At 40.0% G+C, this 22,928-nt stretch overlaps 1 protein-coding gene across 5 annotated transcripts in view; it reads right to left on the bottom strand.

Moving 5' to 3' along the window:
* Positions 1-3,326: 3,326 nt before the first annotated feature.
* Positions 3,327-22,928, bottom strand: part of RUFY3 (RUN and FYVE domain containing 3) — a 52,723-nt gene continuing 33,121 nt past the window's right edge. For 2 of the 5 annotated variants that reach the window (XM_088133168.1, XM_088133169.1), the window contains 13 exons: positions 22,174-22,235; positions 20,276-20,341; positions 20,115-20,184; positions 19,503-19,595; positions 18,310-18,393; positions 17,637-17,804; positions 16,339-16,436; positions 10,340-10,459; positions 8,417-8,540; positions 7,311-7,387; positions 6,477-6,504; positions 5,623-5,691; positions 3,327-5,178 (listed from right to left, as the gene is read on the bottom strand). In XM_088133168.1, the coding sequence (XP_087989294.1) occupies positions 5,035-5,178; positions 5,623-5,691; positions 6,477-6,504; positions 7,311-7,387; positions 8,417-8,540; positions 10,340-10,459; positions 16,339-16,436; positions 17,637-17,804; positions 18,310-18,393; positions 19,503-19,595; positions 20,115-20,184; positions 20,276-20,341; positions 22,174-22,235 (1,203 nt within the window). In that variant the 3' untranslated portion in view covers positions 3,327-5,034. The other 3 variants (XM_088133170.1, XM_007441782.3, XR_015794642.1) reach the window with 2 other exon arrangements.

The raw sequence follows: 22,928 nt of genomic DNA, 5'->3' as shown, positions 1-22,928 counted from the left end.
CACATAATGGGCTAAAAAGAGGGGAGTGTGGCACCTCATATCCAGATAGGTTTTCTATCAGATCAGCATGTCAACTGGGTTCAATATTCTGTGTTCATATTGTTCTCTAATTAGCAGCTGTGTGACAACCTATCTGTTCACATCTGTGTTCCTATAATCACTTTAAATTGCTACTTATTCAGGCTTTTGCAATGATTAAATCTGGGGGAGAATCAGACTTTTTCCATTTATTTTGTGTAGCTTCATTCTCCCATTGATTCTGATTCTTTGGAACACAAGCTCAGATCCAGGCCATTAGCTGAGCTTTGCTCTGTTTAAGTAAGTAATTGTTAAGTCAGAACCGAATTTACTTCATGTATTTTACTGGGAACTAAGGGACTTAAATCCATTGACTAAAATTACACATTGCACTAAGTCATTATTTATTTAACTGTAGCTGTTTGGCTGGATTAGCTCAACACACCAAGCCATCAGCCATAATTTACAAACATTTGCTAGTTCACACAAGATTATCTCAATATTTGGTTCTATAGTATTTTAAAAAGCTTGTAAGAGCTGTAGAATAGCCAGATTTAGAACATCATTAAAGAGAACATCTGTTCTGCTAAAAGAATCAAAAGCTTGCGTCAAAATATATGTGACATTCATTTTGTGTTAATTCTTTTGGCAACTCTTGCAAACTCTGTAATCTCAACTGATGCAAACTCTAAGCACAGAAAAGTTGTACTAGGCCACATCTGTACTTCATAATCTTCAAAAAACACAGATTGCTTGATATTCCTTTATGGATGTCATTTGCAACTGACATCCTTGACTAGAGTAGGGAAATAGGCTAGTGTTTATCTCTGTTAGTTTAATACGTTTGTGTTCTCTTTCTCAACAGACAAAATCAAGATGCATTTCATCTGCACATGTTCCTAGAGCTGGGCTACTGTTGTTTTCCCTCCCTGAATTGTCTTTCAAAGAAAATCCAGCGGCTGCGTCTGAAACCCTTAACAAAATGTTTGTGCAGGATCTGTTTTATGTAAACCAAAATTAAAGTTCAACTGTACTTAAACTCGCTACAGTACATTTCCTGGTAGATTGGGAGCCAAATTGAGAAGTGTGGCTTTGGTTGTCAGTTCTGACCATAGCTGGTGCAGATAGAGATAGCCTTTTGTTTCAGAACATCTGGTTAACAAAGCGAACTCAAGCATTAAATGGGTGGGAGGGGACGACTAGCCTCTAGCAGAGAGAGAGAAGAGGAGCTGCAGGAAGTTGCAGCCAACTGCTCTCTGCTCAGCCACAGTACGTTAGGGGACGGGACCTGAGTTACATTTGTGTGAAACTTAGTATCATCAGGGCTTTGAGGCAGGAACTTGGAGGAAATGCTGTCCTTCACTATATGAATGCAATGGAGGCAACTGCATACAAGAAAAAATACTCATGAGAGCATCTTCTATATTGTAATAGGCTCAGGAAGTTGATTTGGATGGTATGCTTTGTAGGGTGTTTTTGCATCAAAATCCTCTAGTGGCTGGAATAAAACTACTCATTATCTTGAAGAAAAGTCTTGAATATATGTAACGTGAGCAATAGGAATATTTATTTTTCCACCCTTGAACTTCCACACGTTTAGCTTTCACTCACAAGTTGTTTAGGTTGATGTAAGGGTGTTTCCAGACAAGCAGGTTAGCATACATAGAAATGGGATGGGGTATTGTCAAGGTGACCACTAATGAACAATTTCCTTACTGGGTTTTGATAAGACTGAAATGGTGGAATGCCATTAGTGACATGCTGGCAGAAGGGACTGGACAAAAACTTCTTCAGCTGCCTCTCTTCTTCCCCTGGCAATTACTAGAAAATTCTGCCTTCCAAAATGGGAGTTGAACATGGGGTATGGGGAGATCTCCCCCAATCACCCAGTTTTGCCTTCTATGAGGAGTTTCTTATTAGCAAAATTACCCTGGCATCCTTATGTTGGATACCCAAACCGGGTACATCTGGTACTAATTCCCAGATATGTGTTGCAATGCATTACAACAAACTATAAAGAAAAATTAAAATTCTAGCCTGTATCTCAGACCCCATGTCTTAACCAACTGGCTATATCAAAACAATGAGACTTGTTGAAATGGGCTTGATCCCTCCCTACGTACTTTTTTTAGACTCTGACATAAGAGCCTCATACGGGGTAAGTGTGTTCTGTAGATTATGCCAGTGTTTCTCAACCTTGGCAACTTTCAAATGGATGGACTTCAACTCCCAGCATTCCCTAGCCAGCATGCTGGCTGGGGAATGCTGGGAGTTGAAGTCCACCTATCTGAAAATTGCCAAGATTGAGAAATACTGGATTACGCTGTAATGAACACTGGTGACCCCAATTTCTACTGCCATGATCATCAAGCATATTTAATATGCTTAACAGAGGCTCTTTTTCTTAATTCAATCATGGTGCTTCAGGGTTCTTTATCTTCTTCTGCCAGTTCTTCAAAACAACTTTCACAGACAGTGCAAGTCCATTCAACTGCCAGACTTCTGAGGATGATACTTGTAATCAGACCATGAAAGCAAAAATATAGAAACTAAGCCAAAACCAAGTCAAGTCCAAGAGCAGGTAATCCACAGGCCTCATGCTGTTTCCCACAACCCTCAGAGCATCACAACCCAGTGGCATCTTTTTTTTAGCAATTTCCCAGTAAGATAAAGGTTAAAATGGATTAATGCATCAATTTATTCCTTTACATATCCCCCCCTTAAAAACAATTCAAAAGCCACTACTTCATAGTTCTGAGCAGGATCAATATGGGAAATGAATCATCATAAAATTAAAATATTGAGGTTTTACAGGGCAAGTTTCTACAAAAGCAAAACTCTGCTTTACAGAATTCTCCCTTGTGAATGGAAGTATTAAAATCAGACTGCAGAGTGGCAAACCCCACTTCTTTCTAGCACTGAAGATGTTACCTGGTTAGGTAACGAAACATCTGCGAGAAAACCACCAAGCTCAGAGTACACCAAGGACTCCACAGTTCAACCCTGAGCTACAGATACTCTCTTCTATTGGCTTTATGTTTTTCCAAAGAAGAATATGTGTTATGTGGGTTATACTAGAGTTAGATTTTCTTCCCCTTGCAGGAATACCAGTTCAACACACTTCCTCCCAGAAGCAATATGAGATGATAATTAGCAAAAACAGAATTATTGCACTGAGAGATCTTGACTGTGCCTGTCCATTTCAAAGTGAAATTAAATTCCTGCCCTTACGTTTTGGAAAGCTTGGTGAGGCTTACATATGGCCAGTAAAGATTGCACTATGCAGGCAAATGAACAACAGATTCAAATACATTCTGCGGCCTTGTTTTAATGTCTAGTTCAAGTAGACCATTTCTTACAAAGGATGAAACACTTTGGAACTGTACAGTAGTCACCACTGTTGAGTTCCCTGCTGTTAAGCAACAGTCTCCATCACGTGTCACAATATTTTCCATAACATGCTGCCAAATTTTCAGAAAACCATGAAATAATGGATTAAAAAAATCACATTGACCTACATTGAGTTTAAATGAACTGTAGTACTGCCCATATAGTCCTATTTTGTCATTCATGTCTACAGCTTGAATTAGCAGCTCTGCAAATTTTACTTATTTAAATATTAAGGGTTCAAGTTATTCTCTATTTTAAGAATGAATGAATGAATGAATGAATGAATGAATGAATGAATGAATGAATGAATGAATGATTGATTGATTGATTTTTACAGGTCATCCAAACTGTTATGATTCTTAGTTGCTGGCCTTGGCAACCTGCAAAAATAAGATACCCAAAACATTTCCTGGGAAGTTCAAAGAGACTACTTTTGCTGAACATTTGTATGCCAAACCAGCAAAAAATGAATGCAGAATAGCTGCATACCACAGTCTGTCTTTCAAAGACTTTGTAAAGGCAAACCTTTTTTTCTTTTAAGCTTGAAAACTTTAACTTGAAAAATACAAAAGCATGTTTGTGCCATTTTATCATTAAATTGGTTTGTTTTATTTTTTATTATTTTATTTTTATTTTTATTGTTTTGCACATGAACGTTGCCAAATATATTTCTGAAGAGTTTAATCAGGTGCTTCATGTTTTGCAAAAACAGGGTTCTTTAGACTAGAGCTACAAAAATGCTGTATTGGGGTTCCAAAGAGCCTGCCAGAATCACTTCTGGCACTCACCCCCAGGTTGGGTAGGGTCAGTATTCTGGCCCCCCTTTCCTCCCATTTTTGAGAGCATTAAGGGATAAAATGTATTCACTAATTCTATTTTAGCCCTTAGAACACCTGAAGCCCTCTCCAAAAAATCAGGAATGGCAAATGACCCTCAGTGGCAACACAAAACCTGGTGTGGCTCTTGCAATGTCAAAACTTGTATGCCCCCATTTTAGGCTATACAACAGGGGTTGAATGTAATATCACTGAAATACAGAGATTTGCGTATTCCAAGGTAGTGCTTGACTTACAGCTTGCAGAGGCCTATTTATGAAATGGGGCCCTCCACATAGCTCATTGGTTCTTTCTTCCACAGAAAACAATGCCTGAGCTAGACCAGGATAGTTCATAAGACTGGCAGAGACCACTGAGAATTGTAACCTCTGCACAGTTGGCACCCCTGGAAAAGTTGAAGAGTGCAATGTCCTGTTTTCTATCAGGACGCATGTTTTGAGTTCATCAGTGGAGAGTTACAGCCAGTATCTTCTTTGTCAACGAAGATGTCATATCTCAAACTTACGAGTGCAGTAACTGTTTCTAACAGACCCATGAATGAGAAATCCCATAACCTACATCAGACATCAGATGAAAGTCTTCAAGGTGCAGTCAATGCAAAAGCTTCAAAATTACACAGTTATGACTGACTGTCAATGGATGACAACCAACCACACATTCTTTCTGACTCTGCAAAAGCAGAAAAGAATATTCCCTTGAAATACATTTCAAGCAGCTCCAGAGATCATTAGACGCGGACTGATTTCAGACAGGAAGTCAGCTAATAGAAAGCACTGTCACCCTCTGGGTCCTATGAAGGGCTTCCAGAATATTGCTGTATTAAGTACTTGTGGCAAAGATTGCAGACACGCTCTGGGTTGATGCTGGACGGAAGAGGCAGTTCATTCGCTGAACAATCCTCACAGAAAATGCCTCCACAGTTCTTGCAGATGTTCTGAACAGGGAAGAAATAACAATCAGAGTTACTGAGAATTCTAATTCACTCAACTGCAATACATAATGTGAAGTAAGGAGAAAAAAGGGTCAATTCTTAGCAACTAAATGGTTTGACCAGGGTTTATTTAATTATTTCTCTCTAATATCTTGGGAGACCAAAGGCTGGAAACTGAAACTAGAATGATTGGGGAAGAGGGGTGGTGATACAAATTGCTCAAGGCTTGGATTTGTTTTAGTTAATAAGCTGTTCTATTGCTAAGATTCAGGTCAGTTAGCAAATCCCTCTCCACCTTCGTGCAAGACATAATGAGAATTCCACTCATCGAGCAACAGTAAAAAAGTACAGATCAGCTATCTCTATCAAATGTAATGTAATGCTAGGATGCAGCATAAAAACAGGATCAGAAAATGGTCACCCAGGTTAAGAGATGGGCTGAGTTACCTTTCGTTTGCTCTGAGTACTTTCTTCTTGACACAGTTGGCACAGTGTGGACTTTTCAGGAACTTGTTCCTAAATCATTGAAAATACACTCTCATTTATGCATATTTTTGGTCAACCCTTCCATTTTTCCCATGGAAAAGCTTACCCTTAGCTAAAGCCTTCCCTCTCAAATGGGCAACTTTCTCCCTTTCAATTCTGTGCTTGCCATATCCAAATAGATTCATAATAAACAAAGATTGCAGTGCAAACGTCTTTAACATAAGCAACAATTCTTAGACCCCAAATTGCCAAAAAATATTCTATAAGCATCGGCATCACCCATCCAGGCTGGTATGCCTGAGGATTGTGGCCAACAGTTTTGCAACATCAGGAAATATTTTCTTGGGTTTTAAAGTTTAGGGTTGTTTTTTTAATTGCTATGAAATACATTTAATAACTGCAAACTCAATCCATCTTTCATATCCTTACATCCACTACTCATAACGGCTACATTCTATTTCCAGTGTCAGAGCTTCTGAGTAACAGTTGCTAAAAAGCACCTAATCCTTATGTTCTGAATTGTTTTAATATGAAATGCCAAGTGAAAAGCAACTTATTAATTCTTAGGAGTACAAAAATCAGAACTCTACATCCTAAAACAGTTTAGATATGCATTTTAAGTGTACCCCTCGGCTATAGAAGATTAACTGGCAACCCACGGCATCTTAAACAACGGGGCCATACAGCAATAACCCTTAGCAAAAATAGATATCACCACATTTGCACTTGCAAGAATTTGGAAGTTCAAGCTAACCTAGGCATGGGAAAAAAAATCCAGCTACTGTTCTACTGAATTAATAAAACCAGTTACTTACACGCTCCTCTTGCAGGTCAAGAGACACACTGCAATATAAGATATGGATTTAGCATGTTGCTTCATCTCCATCTTGCAAAAATCAGGTATTAAGCATGCTTTGATTTCCTGTATCAGTACTGTGCCTCAAACAAGTTTAACATACTCATTTATCTCAAACATAAATAGGGTTAGGATGCTTGACTCCACACCAATCCTTCATCAAAAGCAAAGGGCCCACAGGCTTCTTAATAAACACCAAATCAGATTCCAACAAACGCTCAACCTCACCATGCAATCGTCATACATCCGGCTTTCTACATTTGTTAAAACTAAGACAACAAATTATGTTCCAGGGTAGGAATACAAGATATAAAAGAATTCAGGCCAATAGAGGCGTTTGTTTCAACCCACAACAGAGATTGAAAAATGAAAATCTTGAAACTTACTACAATGCGTATCTTTATAACATCTACATTACTTGAACTGCCTTCACCATTCCCCGAGAAAATGTCCCGCCCAGTGGGGAGATTTGGGGAAATTTAGCACGCTGAGCTTGGCCGTACAAAAATCTGTATACTTATTGTGTCTGAAAGCAATTATATGCCAAACTCACTTCCCATATCTAGAGCATCGCTAAATAGTAGCAGGGAACCATGGTCTTAATGGAACCTATTTAAATTGGGATGATACACTAAGAATGTTCTGCAGCAAACATGAGATAGGGTTTCATACACACACACACATATACAAGGAATCACAAGAAGGCTTCCAAACTGACCTATGAATTATAGGTACCATCATTCCATTTGTTTAAGAGAAGTCAAAGATTGTGATTCTTGCATTTAGTCCATACCTGCTTGGAAGAACTGCATTTTCTTTCACTGATGCTCTCCGTTGGGAATCTCCTTCAAGGTGTGTGTTGCTTGAATCCTATTAAAGCAAGTAATGTATCGAACAATCAAAGCAAAATACCCCAAGGCAGACTCTTTATTTTGAATCTGCCACCAAAACCAAACCAAGTTCCCTACCTTTCCATAACAGTGCTGCTTCCTGTTGAGAATAATGGAGCCACCTGTCACTACTAGGTCAGAGGTCAATTAAAGGATCAGAATGACAAGTGAATCATCAGAATTGTCTGCCTACGCATTACCCTCCATAATATGGGGGTATCTAACACAGCATACAAGTAGTCCTCACTTAACAACGGTAATTGGAACCGGAATTTCCATTGCTAAGTGATATAGTCATAAAGCGCAATGTCACATGACTGCATTGCTTAGTGATGGCAATCTGGGCAGTCCCCGTTGCCGTTATTAATGAACATGACATTTTCTTGGTAACAATACTGAAGTGGGTTGTCTTTTTGATTGCCAATCTAGCCTACAATCCTGGAATTCTCTGGTGGTCTCCCATACAAGTACCCACCAGAGTAGACTTAACTTTGCTTAGCTCCCAAGTTTAACAAGGTCAGTCGGGTGCTGCTACCCGCTGAGTACTTTTAGGTCCAACACCTCTAAACTCTGAAGACAGCCACTAATCAGACTGATGTAAGAATCTTTGCGAAGACTGATGCTTAGAAAAATCCCTTATCAATCAATACAAGCCTGCTAATGATTCTGAAAACTTCAGGTGCTACAATTCTGCATCAGTTGCAATGGTTACAATTGGTTTTTGAGATCTGATTGAATGGTTTGGGATAGATCAAAACCCCATCCCTGTTTTAAGTGTCCTTTGTGTGATGCTTGTAAAAAAGGAGCAGGGCTTCAACCACATGGATATGGTTACCACCTTGACTTTTTTGACACCCCACCCTGCAGATCCCCGTTACAGGATATTTCAATATGACTGACAGGAGCATGAGTCCCAGCCACAATCAATAAACACTATGCTAAGCACCTGGTTTCAAAAGGAAGTAACATTAAGCCAGTTATGTATAGAGCAACAAAAAAGAAGCATTACTATCTTTGATCCTGTCTTCTGAATGCCTCTGTTAGGGCTGAACAAGCTTTTGTTATCTGGAATCCCATAAGGTAAATGCAACCACCGTTCCCGTTCCCGTCTCAGTTCCAGTTCAAGCTGGCCTCTGAAGTAACAACAGGAGGAGAAAATAGGTTGAAATATAACACACACCTGGAAAAAAGTGAACTGGTTCCCAACCTTTCCCTTTGGAACTATCCTTTTAAAAATGGCAACTTTGACTTGAACAACAGTAAATGAGTAATTGAACAACGCCAATACAAAATCACTAAATTTTGAAAATAATTTTGTGGTGCGTTGGCTCTCATAGCACCTCTCTGCTATCAGTTAATGCCTGTATGTCTTTTTTTCAGGCTTCCAGGCCAGCCTAAAAACGTAGATGAGGCTGCTTTAAGGAAGTGACTTGTTAAAGTAATCATGATCCTTAACCCAAGATGCAGGTATCTGGTAAAAAATTCACCACATTTCTGCCTGTTTTGGGGGGCCGTTTTAAAGCTTAAGGGCTCCAACCCCCCAAATGCAAAAACCCAAGGAGCTCTGGAAGGCCATGTGTGGCCTATGGGTTGACCATGATTCAGCTCTGACCTATTCTCCTCCCATCCTTCCCAGAATACTGTTACATTAATTGTCTTAGACAGAAATCCTACATATACTTGAGAATAAACTCCACTGAATTCATTGGGGTTCACTGCCAGGTAGAAAGATAGATGAAGGACTATAATTATAGAATTCTGCAGTTTCATATTTAACTTCTGCCACAGATTTATTTTACGGCATCCCCCGCAGTGCACCACTGTAGAAAATTTCAGTTTAACTTTATTATTTCAGTTATTTTAGTTTAATTATATTTATTGTTCTTAATTTGCATAGTAAACTATCAAACAGCATTGTGCTATGATATTCAATTTATAAAGGCCTTGGACAAGTAAAGCATTTAAAAAAAATATTACTTTGAACCGTGCAGGGTCACTTTTTATGAGAAGTAAATGCACCCAGAAAGTGTGACGTGCATGCTTAATTCGTTTCCAGTATCAGCCCTTTAGATCAGTGTTTCTCAACCTTGGCAGCTGGAAGACGTGTGTACTTCAACTCCCAGAATTCCCCAGCCAGCCATAAAATAAATCCATGGCAGAAATTAACTATGAAACTGCAGAATTCTGTAATAACAGTACGCTGGCTGGCTGGGGAATTCCCCAGTATGCTAGCTGGGGAATTCTGGGAGTTGAAGTCCACACATCTTCCAGCTGCCAAGGTTGAGAAAAACTGCTTTAGATATTCAAGTGCCTTGTCCTTCTCTGATGATCCCTCCTACATTCCCCATCTTTGCTGACTGCATCAAACAGTGGTATGTTCAACATGGACACACCAAAACATGAGTAAATTATGTATGTGTACCACGCCTGGTCATAACTCTCTGATGTGTAAAGAAACTATGCTCATCTACATTTAGCTATTCAGGGTCCAAGCATGCATTTGATGCCCATGAACAGAGGATCAACATCATTTAACTAAAGGGTAAGATGAATGGATGGAAGGATGGATGGAAGGATGGACACACGCACTGAAGACTCAGGCACTTAGTTATGTAAACAGTGGTTAATGGGTTCATCTACTGCCCTTCTTTTAAAGTGGGCCATAGCAACCAATGGGTGACCAGGAAAACCAGCCGCAAAGGTGGAGATTACTTGCAAAAACCACAGTCCCTTGCCTGGTGCAGGCGCATACAGTCTCTCATAAATTAGAAAGCACATTTTGGAACCCTCAGAAAATCACTTCCTCTCTCAGATGGGAAAATGCACACAAAAGCATGTGAGGAATTCAGCAAAATATCTAAACGATACATCCAGCTGAAAAAAGCCCACCCACTAAAGATACCCAGGGGAAGGGAAACAGTTCTCTCTTCACCGCTGCTTGGTAAGTTGCTCCACCTCCACCTGAAGACTGTTGATCTTCTCGCCAAACTCCTGCTTGAAGAGACGATTGTCCTCCTCCAGAGATTGGCGTTCCCGTTCAGACTGCTGCAATCTGGGTATGAGCCACATGAACTTGTGATAAAAAACAAAAGCCATGGTGGGGAGGAAGACTGAGTTGAAACAATAAACAAATAAAAACAAAAAGCTTAATGGGAGATGGAGGGATAAGTGTGGGAACGAGAAGAAGGGCAGGGACAGAAACGAATCTAAAGAAAGACCAAAATGGGTGAGGTGAACCAGGCAGAAGGAGCTTCTCTTTTCCATTTTTTTATTCTATTACTACAGTTTACAGTCATTAGATGATAAACATAAAACATCACTTTTATCCATAGTCAAAGCAAATCTCAAGTACAGAGTATGTGAAAGGTCTTTGTGGGTTCTTTATTATGTTACACTGCAGCTTTATACAAGTAACTGGAACTTGCATCGTGGGATACCTAGGATATTAGTGCATTTATCTAGCCCCATCCACAACCGTTACATCAGGTGAAGCACGCAGGGTTCCGGATCGAATACAAAGTTGTGGGTGGTTCATCAGGGTTCCCAGACTATTTCAGATGCTGCTCAACAAGGAGAAGGGGGGGAAGTATACTATCACAACACAGAAACTGATTTTGGCTACTTGAATCCACCAACCAGGGGGCAAATACTTAGGATGAAGGATTAACTGGAGGGTGGTCAGGTAGAATAAATTGCTCTGCCAAAGTATGGATTATGCCTGCCTTTCCACACAGGCTCAAGGATTCAGTCGGTCACGTGGCACCATCTGTGATGTATTACTTCAAAATACACAGAGGGAATTTTTCAAAAGTATCTCCGGGTGGAAAACAGAGAGACCTGTACGATGGGGCCACCTGTACATTCAAACTGGGCTTTCATTAAGGTTCGGTTGGCAGCTGCAGAGGAATTTGCAGCATTGGTGAGGGGGGTGGAGAGGTGCCCACTGGCTATCAAAGCTTGCACTTAGTCAGCCCTTCGTCCCAAGGGTGAGAGGCACCAGTGGGATGAATTCCACTCTAGGGAAATTCTGCAAAGGTAATATTCTCTGCACCCACTGGAATCAAGGAGGATCCAAGGCCCTTGTGAGAGTCCTCCCTCACACAGTGAGGGATGAACAACCTGGGAGTAATTCACAATATGTTGCAAAAGCCAAAGAGAGAGGAAAATAGGACAGTCTACATCGGTGTTTCTCAAGCTTGGTGGCTTGAAGATGTGTGGACTTCAACTCCCAGAATTCTGGGAGTTGAAGTCCACACATCTTCAAACCACCAAGCTTGAGAAACACTGGCCTACACAAAAGGGCAGGAAGGATAAAGAGATATAGAAGGAGTTGAATGTTGTTTCTCTATCTAAGGCCTGTTCTTGCAACACAGCAATTGCTGAAATTCTGCAAGCATAGCTTCTAACTTTCTTCAATAAAATTCACTTATCCAAAGCTCTTGGATGTTTTATGAGTTAAGTGGTTTCAGTCCTGCCTATTGGGTGAAGCCTGACAGCCCACAAGCAACAACCTAATTTCTCAGAGGTGACTACTACATTTTTCCTGGGTGCAAAGCATGATTTCAAAGGATATTTTAAATAGATGGGACTGTGAAATGTGAAAGCAGCCTACTTGAGTAATAGGCTAGGCACCAACCTAGGCTAATCTTGGAAAGCTTAGCAGAGTCAGATCTGGTTGTAACATGGATGGGAAACTACCAGAAAATATCAGGGCTGTAAACTTCAAGGCTATAAATACCCCAGAAGAAGACAAGTGGAAACACTTCCACAATGCTGCCAAAATAGCCAGATGGTCATGACCATGAAGTCAACCAGAGTTGAGTTTGACCCAAAGGAACTTCACCTACCCTATTTGGGAAAGGGACAATTCCCCTCTCTCCCAAAATGTTGAGGGTGATTCCTCAAAATGTACATGAGGAGTGTGGGTTTTTTGAAAACTCAGATTGTAATTCTAGGGCATTCTCACAACATTAACTATATGCCATTTAGATATTGTAATGAAAATACTAAAACTTTTGGATAGGAATTAAACGTGCCATCCCAAAATGCCATTTTTCAAGGTTCAGGAAAATAAATAAATAAGTAAATCTGACTGGTGTTGTCAGACAGATTTATAAGCTATGAAGTGAATGAGATTTTACAGCCATATAGATTTTAAAATCAGGCTATTATTTTTTATTCCCATCTTTTTTCCCATTTCCCCATTTTGCCTGGACACAGTAAAGGTGATTTATATAGGATGAAACTATTTCAATCCTATTGGGAACTAAAAGGAACACAATTTTTTAATCTCTCTCACACACACCCATCACACATGGACATATCCTAGGTTTACACTTCCCCAGATCCTCGATCAATATAGTCCAAAGCCGTACTGCCTAGGAATGCTGGAAAATGTAGCCCCACACATCTGGGGGGTACTTGGTTGAAGAAGAACAGACTATTTAAGATAGAAAAAAATAGTTTGGATAGTCTGAGAAATGTTGATAATTATCTATACACTGAGATCTCTTTAAGATCTAGCACTGTGACATCTTAGAACCACCTTTGATTTCATCAGAAATAGGAAAAGAAAAAACACATTGTTGAGTTGCAGCATGGTGTCTTACTAAACTTTCTAAGGCTTAGATGATCTTTCACTACAACTCCTAGCAAATCCCTTGTTTGATACAGATCACTCAGAATCAAATGTTAACCGCGGCAAAAGGCAGCTTTAAACAATGGCCAAATTATTGTATGCTGTAGTTGTTCTTAGTCAAGGAGTCATCAGCATTAAAACACTACCAGTTTCTGTTTATCCCTTTTATACATGAAAGAAACAATTATTCAGTCTTTCCTAAAAGAGGAAGGGAAGGGAACACGCACGTATCATAAAAGTCCATCAGGAAATGAGAATCACTATCTTTTAGGGAGAAAAGGCAGAGGTAGAAGGCAATGCAAAGGGAAAGAAGGGTTTACCAATTAAAAAATAGCTAACAGCTAGATTCTGCATCCATGTAACCTAAAGGGGATGAATAAATTATTTCCCCCATTATGAAAGTGGCCTGCGCTGGCTTATTATCTTAGCTTGTCCTTGTCCTGCAAAATTCCTGTCACAACGTTGAGCAATGAGAATTTGCATGATTTGCATTGTCTTAACTCTGGGTTCTTCTGATGGGTATTCCTTAATACCCATCCACTGGCAGCTATGTCAAACAAAGGGGTCGTTCATCAGATGAATTGGCAGGTAGCCTTAAAAGGAAATTCTCGGAAAATAGAGTGGAACAATGCAATTGTTCTCAACTGCAAGCTGAAGAGAGTGAAAAATGCAAGGAGCAGAGTGAGTCCAGACAGAAGTGTAGTTTGCTCTGCTCTCTCAAGCGAGAGACAAGTTCTCATCCTGCTTCAATTGGGGTGATTTTAAGAACAGCATCTGGGAACGGGAATATCCCTTAGAAGATTGCTGTGCAGCCCTCACATCTCAGATGCACTTTCAATTTACAAAAAACTCTGAGCAAGGCTCAGGTGGAAAAGTGTTCAGTGCAGACAAGCCTTTGGTTAATAATGGCCAAACGCTCCTAAAAGCAAGTTCTAACCATGATGTGTGTCTCTCCTGCTTATGATCAAGTGGAAACACAAAATCTACAAAATCATGGTTTCCTGCAGGCTCCCAACTTTTCTCTCTCTATTTCTTCCATCTGCTTCACAACAGGGAAACAGAGAACTATCTGCTTTCTTTGAAACATTTGGGGCGAGGCAGGGACATTGCTACAATTTTCTATTATGTTGTAAAGACTAAGAAAAAATGTGCAGTATACAATTGCATGTACATGGCCACAAATCTTGTTTTATCTATTTTCTTTCTGGAGTATTCACTGATCAAATTGCTTGTAGTTTAATAAAGTTTAAGCATTAATTGGGGAAAGGAAAGCTAGAAGTTAATTTTTCTATTTCCAAGTAAAACCTTTTTTAAAAAATTCCCACCAAATTCCACGTCAACTTTAGGTGACAACATGTAATTCTGACATCTAAATTCTCAATTTCATTTTGCTCTTCACTCGTAACGGAGCTGAGATGTCAGAGTTGTGATGTGACCAGCTGCAAAAATTAAAATGTCTAGTGGGGCTTCTGAATTAATTTGTTTGCTGCGCTATTTAAGGTTTTTGCCTGTTTCACCAAATCCTTTTCGCTATAGGAAAAAAGGAAATAAAAATGATATGTGGAAAATGGGGGTTGGAGTAGAGAAAATATGCAGTAAAAGAAAATGCCAGTTAATTGAACAAATATCAGTGGCTGTATATTACAATACTTTAAATAAGCACAACTTTAGTACAACTTAAACTCTTGATCTTCATTTCATAAGAGCAAGGCACAGTAACACGTATCTCAAATAAAGTTACATATTTTCAAAGTTCAGTGATGATGTATATGTTTCGGAGCCCCTTATTGTCGGATCTTTCCTCAGAATGCTAGCATTTAATTTATTTGGTTCAATTCAATCATCTCATTAAGCCACAATGTGAGATATTAGTTGAACTTAGCATGTCATGCAACCCAACCATCATGGCTTGCAAACAATGGTTATGGCCTGCCACAGTGTGTGATGCCAACTAATGGTGACGTATGCAACCATTTATGCAACCATGACATAGCACATTACATCAACTAGATTTCAGTCTATTAACAAATGGAGAACATACAGTTAAATTCTGACTTTTCCAATTTTACATTAAATTTTCAATCCATGTTGCCAAACCTCTACTGTGCACACAAAATTAAGAGGAATATACTTGTGCTTGATTATTCTGGGATAGTGAAATGAAGAACTCAGAATTTTACCTTTGTAATTGGCAAGTAATAGCTGTCCTAGATTTATTCACAGTGCTTCCCTTTAAATACTCCCATTCAATCAGAACAGCTCAGACTAGCTTAGCCTTAGCCTTAGCCTGTCTGGAGGTGGTCAGTTTGAGGGGATTAATTTTTTTATTAGAACTACCCATGTGTCTTCAAACAGACAGATGCTGACAGGCAATAGCTGAGAATTTTAGGAACTATTGTGCTGGCGCGTTCGGAAGGGTAGAAATGTTTTGAGTAACACAAGAGCCCTGATGCCCTGTATGAATAGAGAACATGGCTGCCTCTGGTCAGAATGCTTTAGCCTCACTTAAGAACACTTGTGGAAATGTTCTCCTTTTAACGTTAGGTGGAGAAATTTTGTATAATTGTATTTCTTTGTACATTCACTTTTCTGAAAGACAATTTCCTTTTGAATGTTCTTTCAGAGGGGAAGAGGATTCTGATGACATTCTCAGAGGTAGAGTCTGGTGGACTCACATCTATTTAGTTACAGAGTGGTTAAGGGGTGTGTACATTAATGTCCTGACTGTCATTCTACTATTGGCTTTCCAAGGGTCTGCAGATGCTTCTGAAATCTCTGTTAAACCCCAGGTGAAGAATCAGGACAGAATTCCTCTTACAGGGCTTTTTCAGTAGCAATGCAATTGTTCCTGCTTACGGGGGAATCCCTCCCTTGAGAAATGCTGCAGAATTTCTCCTTCTCTGGGAAAAATGGAGATGTCATATCTGGGATGCAAATATATGGATACCCATAGATGGCAACAAAGAGGTACAAAAAAAGGTCCAGCTCTTTGCTGCCACCTAAAGGTGGTATGGAGTGTTGCAGAACCCAAAAGATGGTCTACATACAAGCAGGTGGTATGAATCTTTGGTGGTTTGGAATTCTGGGAGAAGGCTGGCCTGAAGCTGTACGAGTGCTATTATATAACAAGCAGGCCAATATTCCCGGACTTTTCTGCAGCAGACTCATTGTAAGAGATTGGCCCTTGCAAGATGCAAGTTTAAACAACTTAAATTCTATTTTCATATAGCCCAAGAAGGAATGAATATAAATCACAATTATAGCTTGCTTGAATAAGCTGGCTCTAAGTTTACCTCTGTTCAAGCAGTTTAATTGTGGCAGCCATTTGACTGGTCTTCTCCTCCAAGCGGCTATTCAATTCACTCTTCTGTTTCATTCCCAGGTCTGAACTCTAAAATAACAAAAGGAACAACAACTATCCTTACTAACCCTTAAAGATTCTGAGGTTATGGTTAATATTTGTGCAAAGACCATCATGTGCAAAATATTTTGCATGAATATATTTTGCATTACTGTATCTCCTCCAATTTAATGCCTCCAAATGTGTTGGTCTACAGGCCCTATAATTCCCACGCCAGCTGGCATGGAAGGCTGGCAAAGGCTAATATACACATCAGCAGTGTAGCAGGAGAAAAGACATTTATCCTGCAAAAACGTTTAAAATCTCAAAAGGTACAGGAATAGGGGAACAATTGTATAGTCTCCTGATAAACATGGCTTTAATAGTTAATAAATAAGATACACATTCTTGCAAATTGCTGGTTTGCATAAGCAACAATTACTTATATTTATATGGATGGCGGATCTTTATTTTTCCTTTAGATGCTGTGCACATTCCACTGATTGTTCAAAAGTAACTTCTCATCTCCGTAGAACTGGAGAGGTCCCTTTAAACCAGTGTTTCTCAACCTCAGCAGTCTTAAGATGGGTGGACTTCAACTCCCAGAATTCTGGGAGTTGAAATCCACCCATCTTAAAGTTGCTGAGGTTGAGAAACACTGCTTTAGACCATCAAATCCAATCAAATCTTTAACATGACCGAAGATTATTTTGGAAAATGTGCAATTAGTAATATTTGTGTTTTAGATGACAGAATGAAACAATCTAAGGTGCATGAGAAACACCTCAAGTTTTGTTTCTTCTAGTGAGGAGGGAGAGAGTGGAATTTACAAAAGGTAAGGGAGACAGCAAGCACAACCCCTCCCTCTCTTTTCAACCCAGCGTAAAGGGAGAGTTTACTTCACATTTGGACCAGCCCTGCATGGACAAATTGCAAAAGGAATGCAGAGTTTCTTCTAGCTATTCTCACACTTTGAAAATTGCTCCACAGAAGAGTTACCTGGTCAGTTGTCCTACTTTAAAGCATTCTCATTGTGAAAGCTTTCCTACAGCAACCATGTCCCAAAGATTCAGTAAGACCATATTCTTTAACCACACCAACCAAGAGAAATGAGTAAAAAGCCACAGTGTCGTGGCAAGCTTCATAACCGAGCAATCTTATTCTCCCATGTCCAAGCCCTCCATTTTTCCCAAATGAAGGCTAGGAGGAAGAGAGGCAGAGCCTGCCATCAACCCATCCCTGCTGGTTTACCTGCAGCTTGAAAGAAAGTTCAAGTTTTAGGGCCCTGAGATCATCCAGTTGCTGTCTGAGCACCACAAGTGCATCTTGCTTCTCGCAAACATCTTTTTCCAGCATCTTCATAGCCAGCTCCATCTCCTGTCTCATTCCAATCTGCATTTCAAGTTCTTTTTCCACATCCTAAACCATGCACACACATATAGACATGCTATGGCAGAGCGAATGTTTGAAAGACTCTGCCCCCATAAGAAATGGCTATGATTCAAGAAAGGGTAGGGTTGAGTAGAGCGCTATAGTGTCCATTCCTCCAGGATATGGAATAAGACATTAATTTTCAATGATGACTCTAGGAGAGGAAGGTTAGCCTGCCACAGAGGAAGTCAGAGCATGTCTTTTCCAACATTAACTAGTACAAAAGGTATTATGGCGTGAACATTCAGGGGCATCAGAACAATATTTAAATCTGACGTAGTGGAATCTGGCATGTAAAAAACCTCACTCCTTAATAAATCAGGTCACTTTCCAAGCAGTTCACACTTTCTGATGTAAGGGGAGTGGAAACAGCGATCTTTGTGATGTTGCTGAATTCCAAATCCCAGAATCCCTCTCCACTGGCCATGCTGGGATGGGCCTACAAGGAGTTGTAATTCTGCCATAGCTTCTCTACACCTGCTATCCACCTTACCAGTCTTAATTGTGTTTCCTCTTTTAATTGTTTCCTCGCTTCAGTAAGGGCATGTCCGTCTGCAGTTCGATCCTGCTTATTTACCTGTAATCGATCAAGACGTCAGTAAAGCAAAGAGAATAGAAAGGTTATTATCAACAGAGATGACACAGATTAAATGCTAGTGCTGTCTCTTCTAAGCACAGAGTTAACCACCATTCTCCACAATACAATGTACTGGCTGGGGAGGGAGCATGTTGCAAAAATGCCACAATCCTGTCAGTTAACACCAAAAACTATTATTTCTAGTTTATACATGTGTTTGTCAAGTTTAGAAAGCTGCTCAACTCCATAAGGACTCTCCAGGTATAACATCCAGCTTCTGTACTGTTTCATTTGTTACCCTGCCCCACCCAGAATCACTTGTAGGGCAGACAAAGTGGGAAAGGAATGGGATTGGATCCAGTGGACTCCACCTACAGAGCCACCAACCCCAATCAGGCCACAGTGTTAGGGTTGTTATCCTCCTTCTTTGAGAGATGGAGAATCCTAATAGCCAAACAACCTTGAGAAGATATTATACATCCTAACACAGGAACACACAAATCACCTGGAATGTATTACAGGTGGTCCTTGGTTAATGACCACTCGTTCAGCAACCGTTCAAACTTATGATGGCACTGAACGAGTGGTATTTAACCACCAGTCCTCATAGTTCTGGCCGTCACAGCACTCCCACAGTCACCTAATTGCAATCTGGGCGCTTAGCAACCAGCCTGGATTTCCGACCATTACAGTGTCCTGTGGTCACGTGATCACGATTTGCAACCTTCCCTGCCAGCCTCTCACAAGCAAGTCAATGGGGAAGCCAGCAGGAAGTTAGAAGCTGCAGTCACGTGAGTTCTTCACTTAATGACCTGCAGTGATTCACTTAACGACCATAACTGGGGACTACAGGAACTGCCATCGCTAAGCGGTGCAGTCATATGACATTGTGCTTTACAGTCACATCACTTAGCAACAGAAATTCTGGTTCCAATTACTGTCGTTAAGCAAGGACCACCTGCAATGCAAAACACAAGCAGAAAGCAGAAGAGTGAAGGTGATCAAGAATAAAGAGGTCTTATCAAATGAGCCATATTACAGAAGCACAAGAGAATGGAAAAACCAATCCGTCCCCAATTGCTGGATGTAATACACACATACATACTGACCTTTCGGTTGGATTCCAAAATATATGAACTCTCCTCCTTGACTCGCTCCATTTCTTCTTGCAGTGTTATAATTCTGTTGTTTGCAACAGCAAGCTGCATTAACCACAAGAATACAAATGAAAGAAAATCTACCACTGCTGACACTTTCAAACAATTTGGGGGTTGGGGGCTGCAAGTCCACCTACAGTTCCTTATATTATTTTCTTTTCAATATTCTTCTAGCCCATACTCCATAAAATGCCCACCTAGGAGGCACACCCTCAGCAAAACTATGTTGCTTTCTTGCAAGATAATAGAAACTTCCCAATTTGTAATCCAGACCCATCTGTAGTTTGTTAGTGTCACCTTTTGCACGATTCCACAACAGCAGTAACTCTCTGTTAGACATCTGTACTCTAGGCCAGATATATTTCCATTCCATAATGTTAATTCATCTAGCACCTCTTGCATTTGGAATCTACTATGGGGTATGCATGAACCAGACTGGGATATTAGTTAATTATAAGTGATCTAATTTATTTATGTATCGTAATGTACCTAAAGCCTGAATGATGTCTCTTTTAATTTTATCCTACACAGGAAAAATAACACATTTCTTTCATTTCTACCTACCTCCTCAGTAAGTTTAGTGTTGGATTTTTCCAAAGCATCAACCTTTGCCTGCAGGTTGTTGACTGTAGCACTGTCAAATAAAAAGACACGTAGTAACTATATGAAACTTAAGAATTCAACACTAATTGACCGAATTTTCTACAGAAGATTTACCTCTTTACCTTAAATGTCTATTGAGCTCTTCTACATAATTTTTCTGGTCCAGAATTGCAGTAATTTGACCATCACTGAAAATGGGACACAGTGAATATTAACGATGTACATAAAGCAATATTAAGCAATACTGCCGAGCAAAGCAATAAGGAAGAAGAATTTGTTTATTGCATTCATGAAAAAGTTAGTAACTAATGCACGGATAATTACTTGGCCCCTAAAAGAGCAGACATCAACTTCTTTCTGACATAACAAAATAAAGTTCATCAATTCAACTGACAGTTGTTTGCCAATCATACATTAAACTACAATTAAGATTTTTAAGGTCTAGTATGGTCTGAACTGACATACAATAAAAACCAATTATCCTAGAATAATAAATAAATAAATGATGGTTTGAAAAGAATTTCACGTAACGTGAAAAGGCTTGCAAATTACTGTTCGTCATAATTATAGACTGGCATAATGTCTGAATTGGCAAGTCAGCATTCAGCCTCCAGAGCCAGGCTGTCTGCAGGGGAGGTCAAAAAAGTCAAGATGGTGATGACAAGAAGACATCCCACCCCCTTTACACATGATGATCAGTGGTCCCAGCTGCCATCTTGACTTTTTCTCACACACACACACCCCTGCTCCAGAGGCTGCTTTACACAGAGATGAAAATGAATCTATAAAAATGGGTGCTGAGATGATAGAAAGGTAAAACACATAATTAACTCTAAGCCAAACTAGGCTTCTTCAACTCAGTTGCCTCCAGAAGTGTTCAGCAACATCACATGTAATGCCCAGCCAGACCCTTTTAGCAAGAAATAGTGTGAATTACAGTCCTGGTTGAGAAGGCTTTCAATATGGCTTCCATGTTTGAAGGTTTGTTTGCATGGTTAAAGTGACAGGAGAGATTACCAATAAGAAAAATTAACTTAATTAAAATTTCATATTTAATTCACTGCTGCTCCAAACAGTACCAGGAGTCTTTTTGTAAGCCAAGTAACTACATCTGTATCACAGAACTTCAAACCTACTACAGGTAGTCCTCAGTTAATTACCATAATTGGGACTGACAACTCCATCGCTAAGTGACACAGTCGTAAAGTGAAAAATCATGATTGTGCCAACTTATGATGGCAGTTCCAGCAGCATTTGTTAAGTGCATCATCACGTGACGATGACTTGCGACTTCCTGCCGGCTCCCCCATTGACTTTGCTTGTTGGAAGCTGGCATTGAAGGCGGCAAATGGTGATCACATGACCATAAGATGCTGCAACTGTCGTAACTGCGTGCCAGTTGCCAAGCGCCTGAATCACAATCATGTGACTGAGGGGATGTTGTAATGGCTGCAACTTCAAGAACCGGTCGTAAGTCTCCTTGTTCAGCACTGTTGTAACTTTGAACGGTTGCTGAATGAGTGGTCACTAAGCAAGGACTACCTGTATATATATTTTTTGTGCCTTCGATTCAGTGTTGACTCCTGACAACTGCCTGGACAGGTCCCTGCAGTTTTCTTGGCAACATTTTCAGAAGTGGTTTGTCCTTGCCACCTTCTTCCTAGGGCTGAGAGAAAGGGACTGGTCCACATTCACCCTGGTGGCTTCGCATCTAAGGCAGAGCTGGAACTCCTGGTCTCCTAGTTTCTAGCCTAATGCCTTCCACCATTACACTAAACTGGCTCATACTGGTATCACTATTAGCATTTTAAAGTTTTCATGTCTTTTTTTCTTCACAAACCATTTCACTAGTTAAAGTATTTCCAGAAATTATTACAACGTTGTGTTAAATCTGGCATTGCAGGCTAGGGTGACAGTTAACAGAAAAGAACAAAGCAGTAAAATTGTCAAAGTTCTCCTACAACAGAGCTTCACACAACCATCTAAAATACAGATTCTGGATAGGAATAAAAGGACTTACCCTTCACTGCCTTTACTGCTATTGCCATCCTTCAAGTACATTGAAAAATCAATAACTCCAACCTACAAGAGAAGTAGTAATATGTCATGTCTGACACTCATACACTTTTCTTTCACATTATTTTTCTTATACTGTAACTTATTAAGTGTGTGATTCATCTACGGCAGTGTTTCTCCACCTCAGCAACTTTAAGATGTGTGGACTTCAACTTCCAGAATTCCCCAGCCAGCCATGATGGCTGGGGGAATTCTGAAGTTGAAGTCCACACATCTTAAAGTTGCTGAGGTGGAGAAACACTGATCTAAGGCATGTTCAGTAATCAGGTACATGGTACAATCAGACTCGCAAGATTGATGTCAGCCCCATTAGGCAGACCAGACGAGGAAATCAACTCTACAGGAAGGCTAAACCAACTTTTATTGAGATGGGTTATAATCACAGAATCTTGCAAGTCTGATTGCACTGGACCTCCTCCTCCTCCTTAGAGTTCAGTGAATTAGGGAGGTGTCTGCCTGAGTCACTTCCAAATGTTACCTCACTGTTCTGGACTTAAAATAAGTTTCTCCCCTTGTCACCCCTAGTAATGGATTTTGCACATCTCTGTCAAGGTCATCTTCCTCATAGTAGAGTGTACTATACCTGGAAAGAAGAGTCACTTCAGAAGTCTGCCACTGTCTCTGAAATCAGTTCTACATCCCTAACTTACTATCTTCAATCATTTATCGTGCCTCTACATCTCCAATTGCCTAAAAGTC

Source organism: Python bivittatus, unplaced genomic scaffold (assembly GCF_059951505.1).
Source record: "Python bivittatus isolate LINGU-HERP-01145 unplaced genomic scaffold, Pbiv_v1 ctg000070_np1212, whole genome shotgun sequence".
Lineage (NCBI taxonomy): Eukaryota > Metazoa > Chordata > Lepidosauria > Squamata > Pythonidae > Python > Python bivittatus.
The sequence above is the reverse complement of the archived record's forward strand: the minus strand, read 5'-3'. Positions and strand labels throughout refer to the sequence as shown.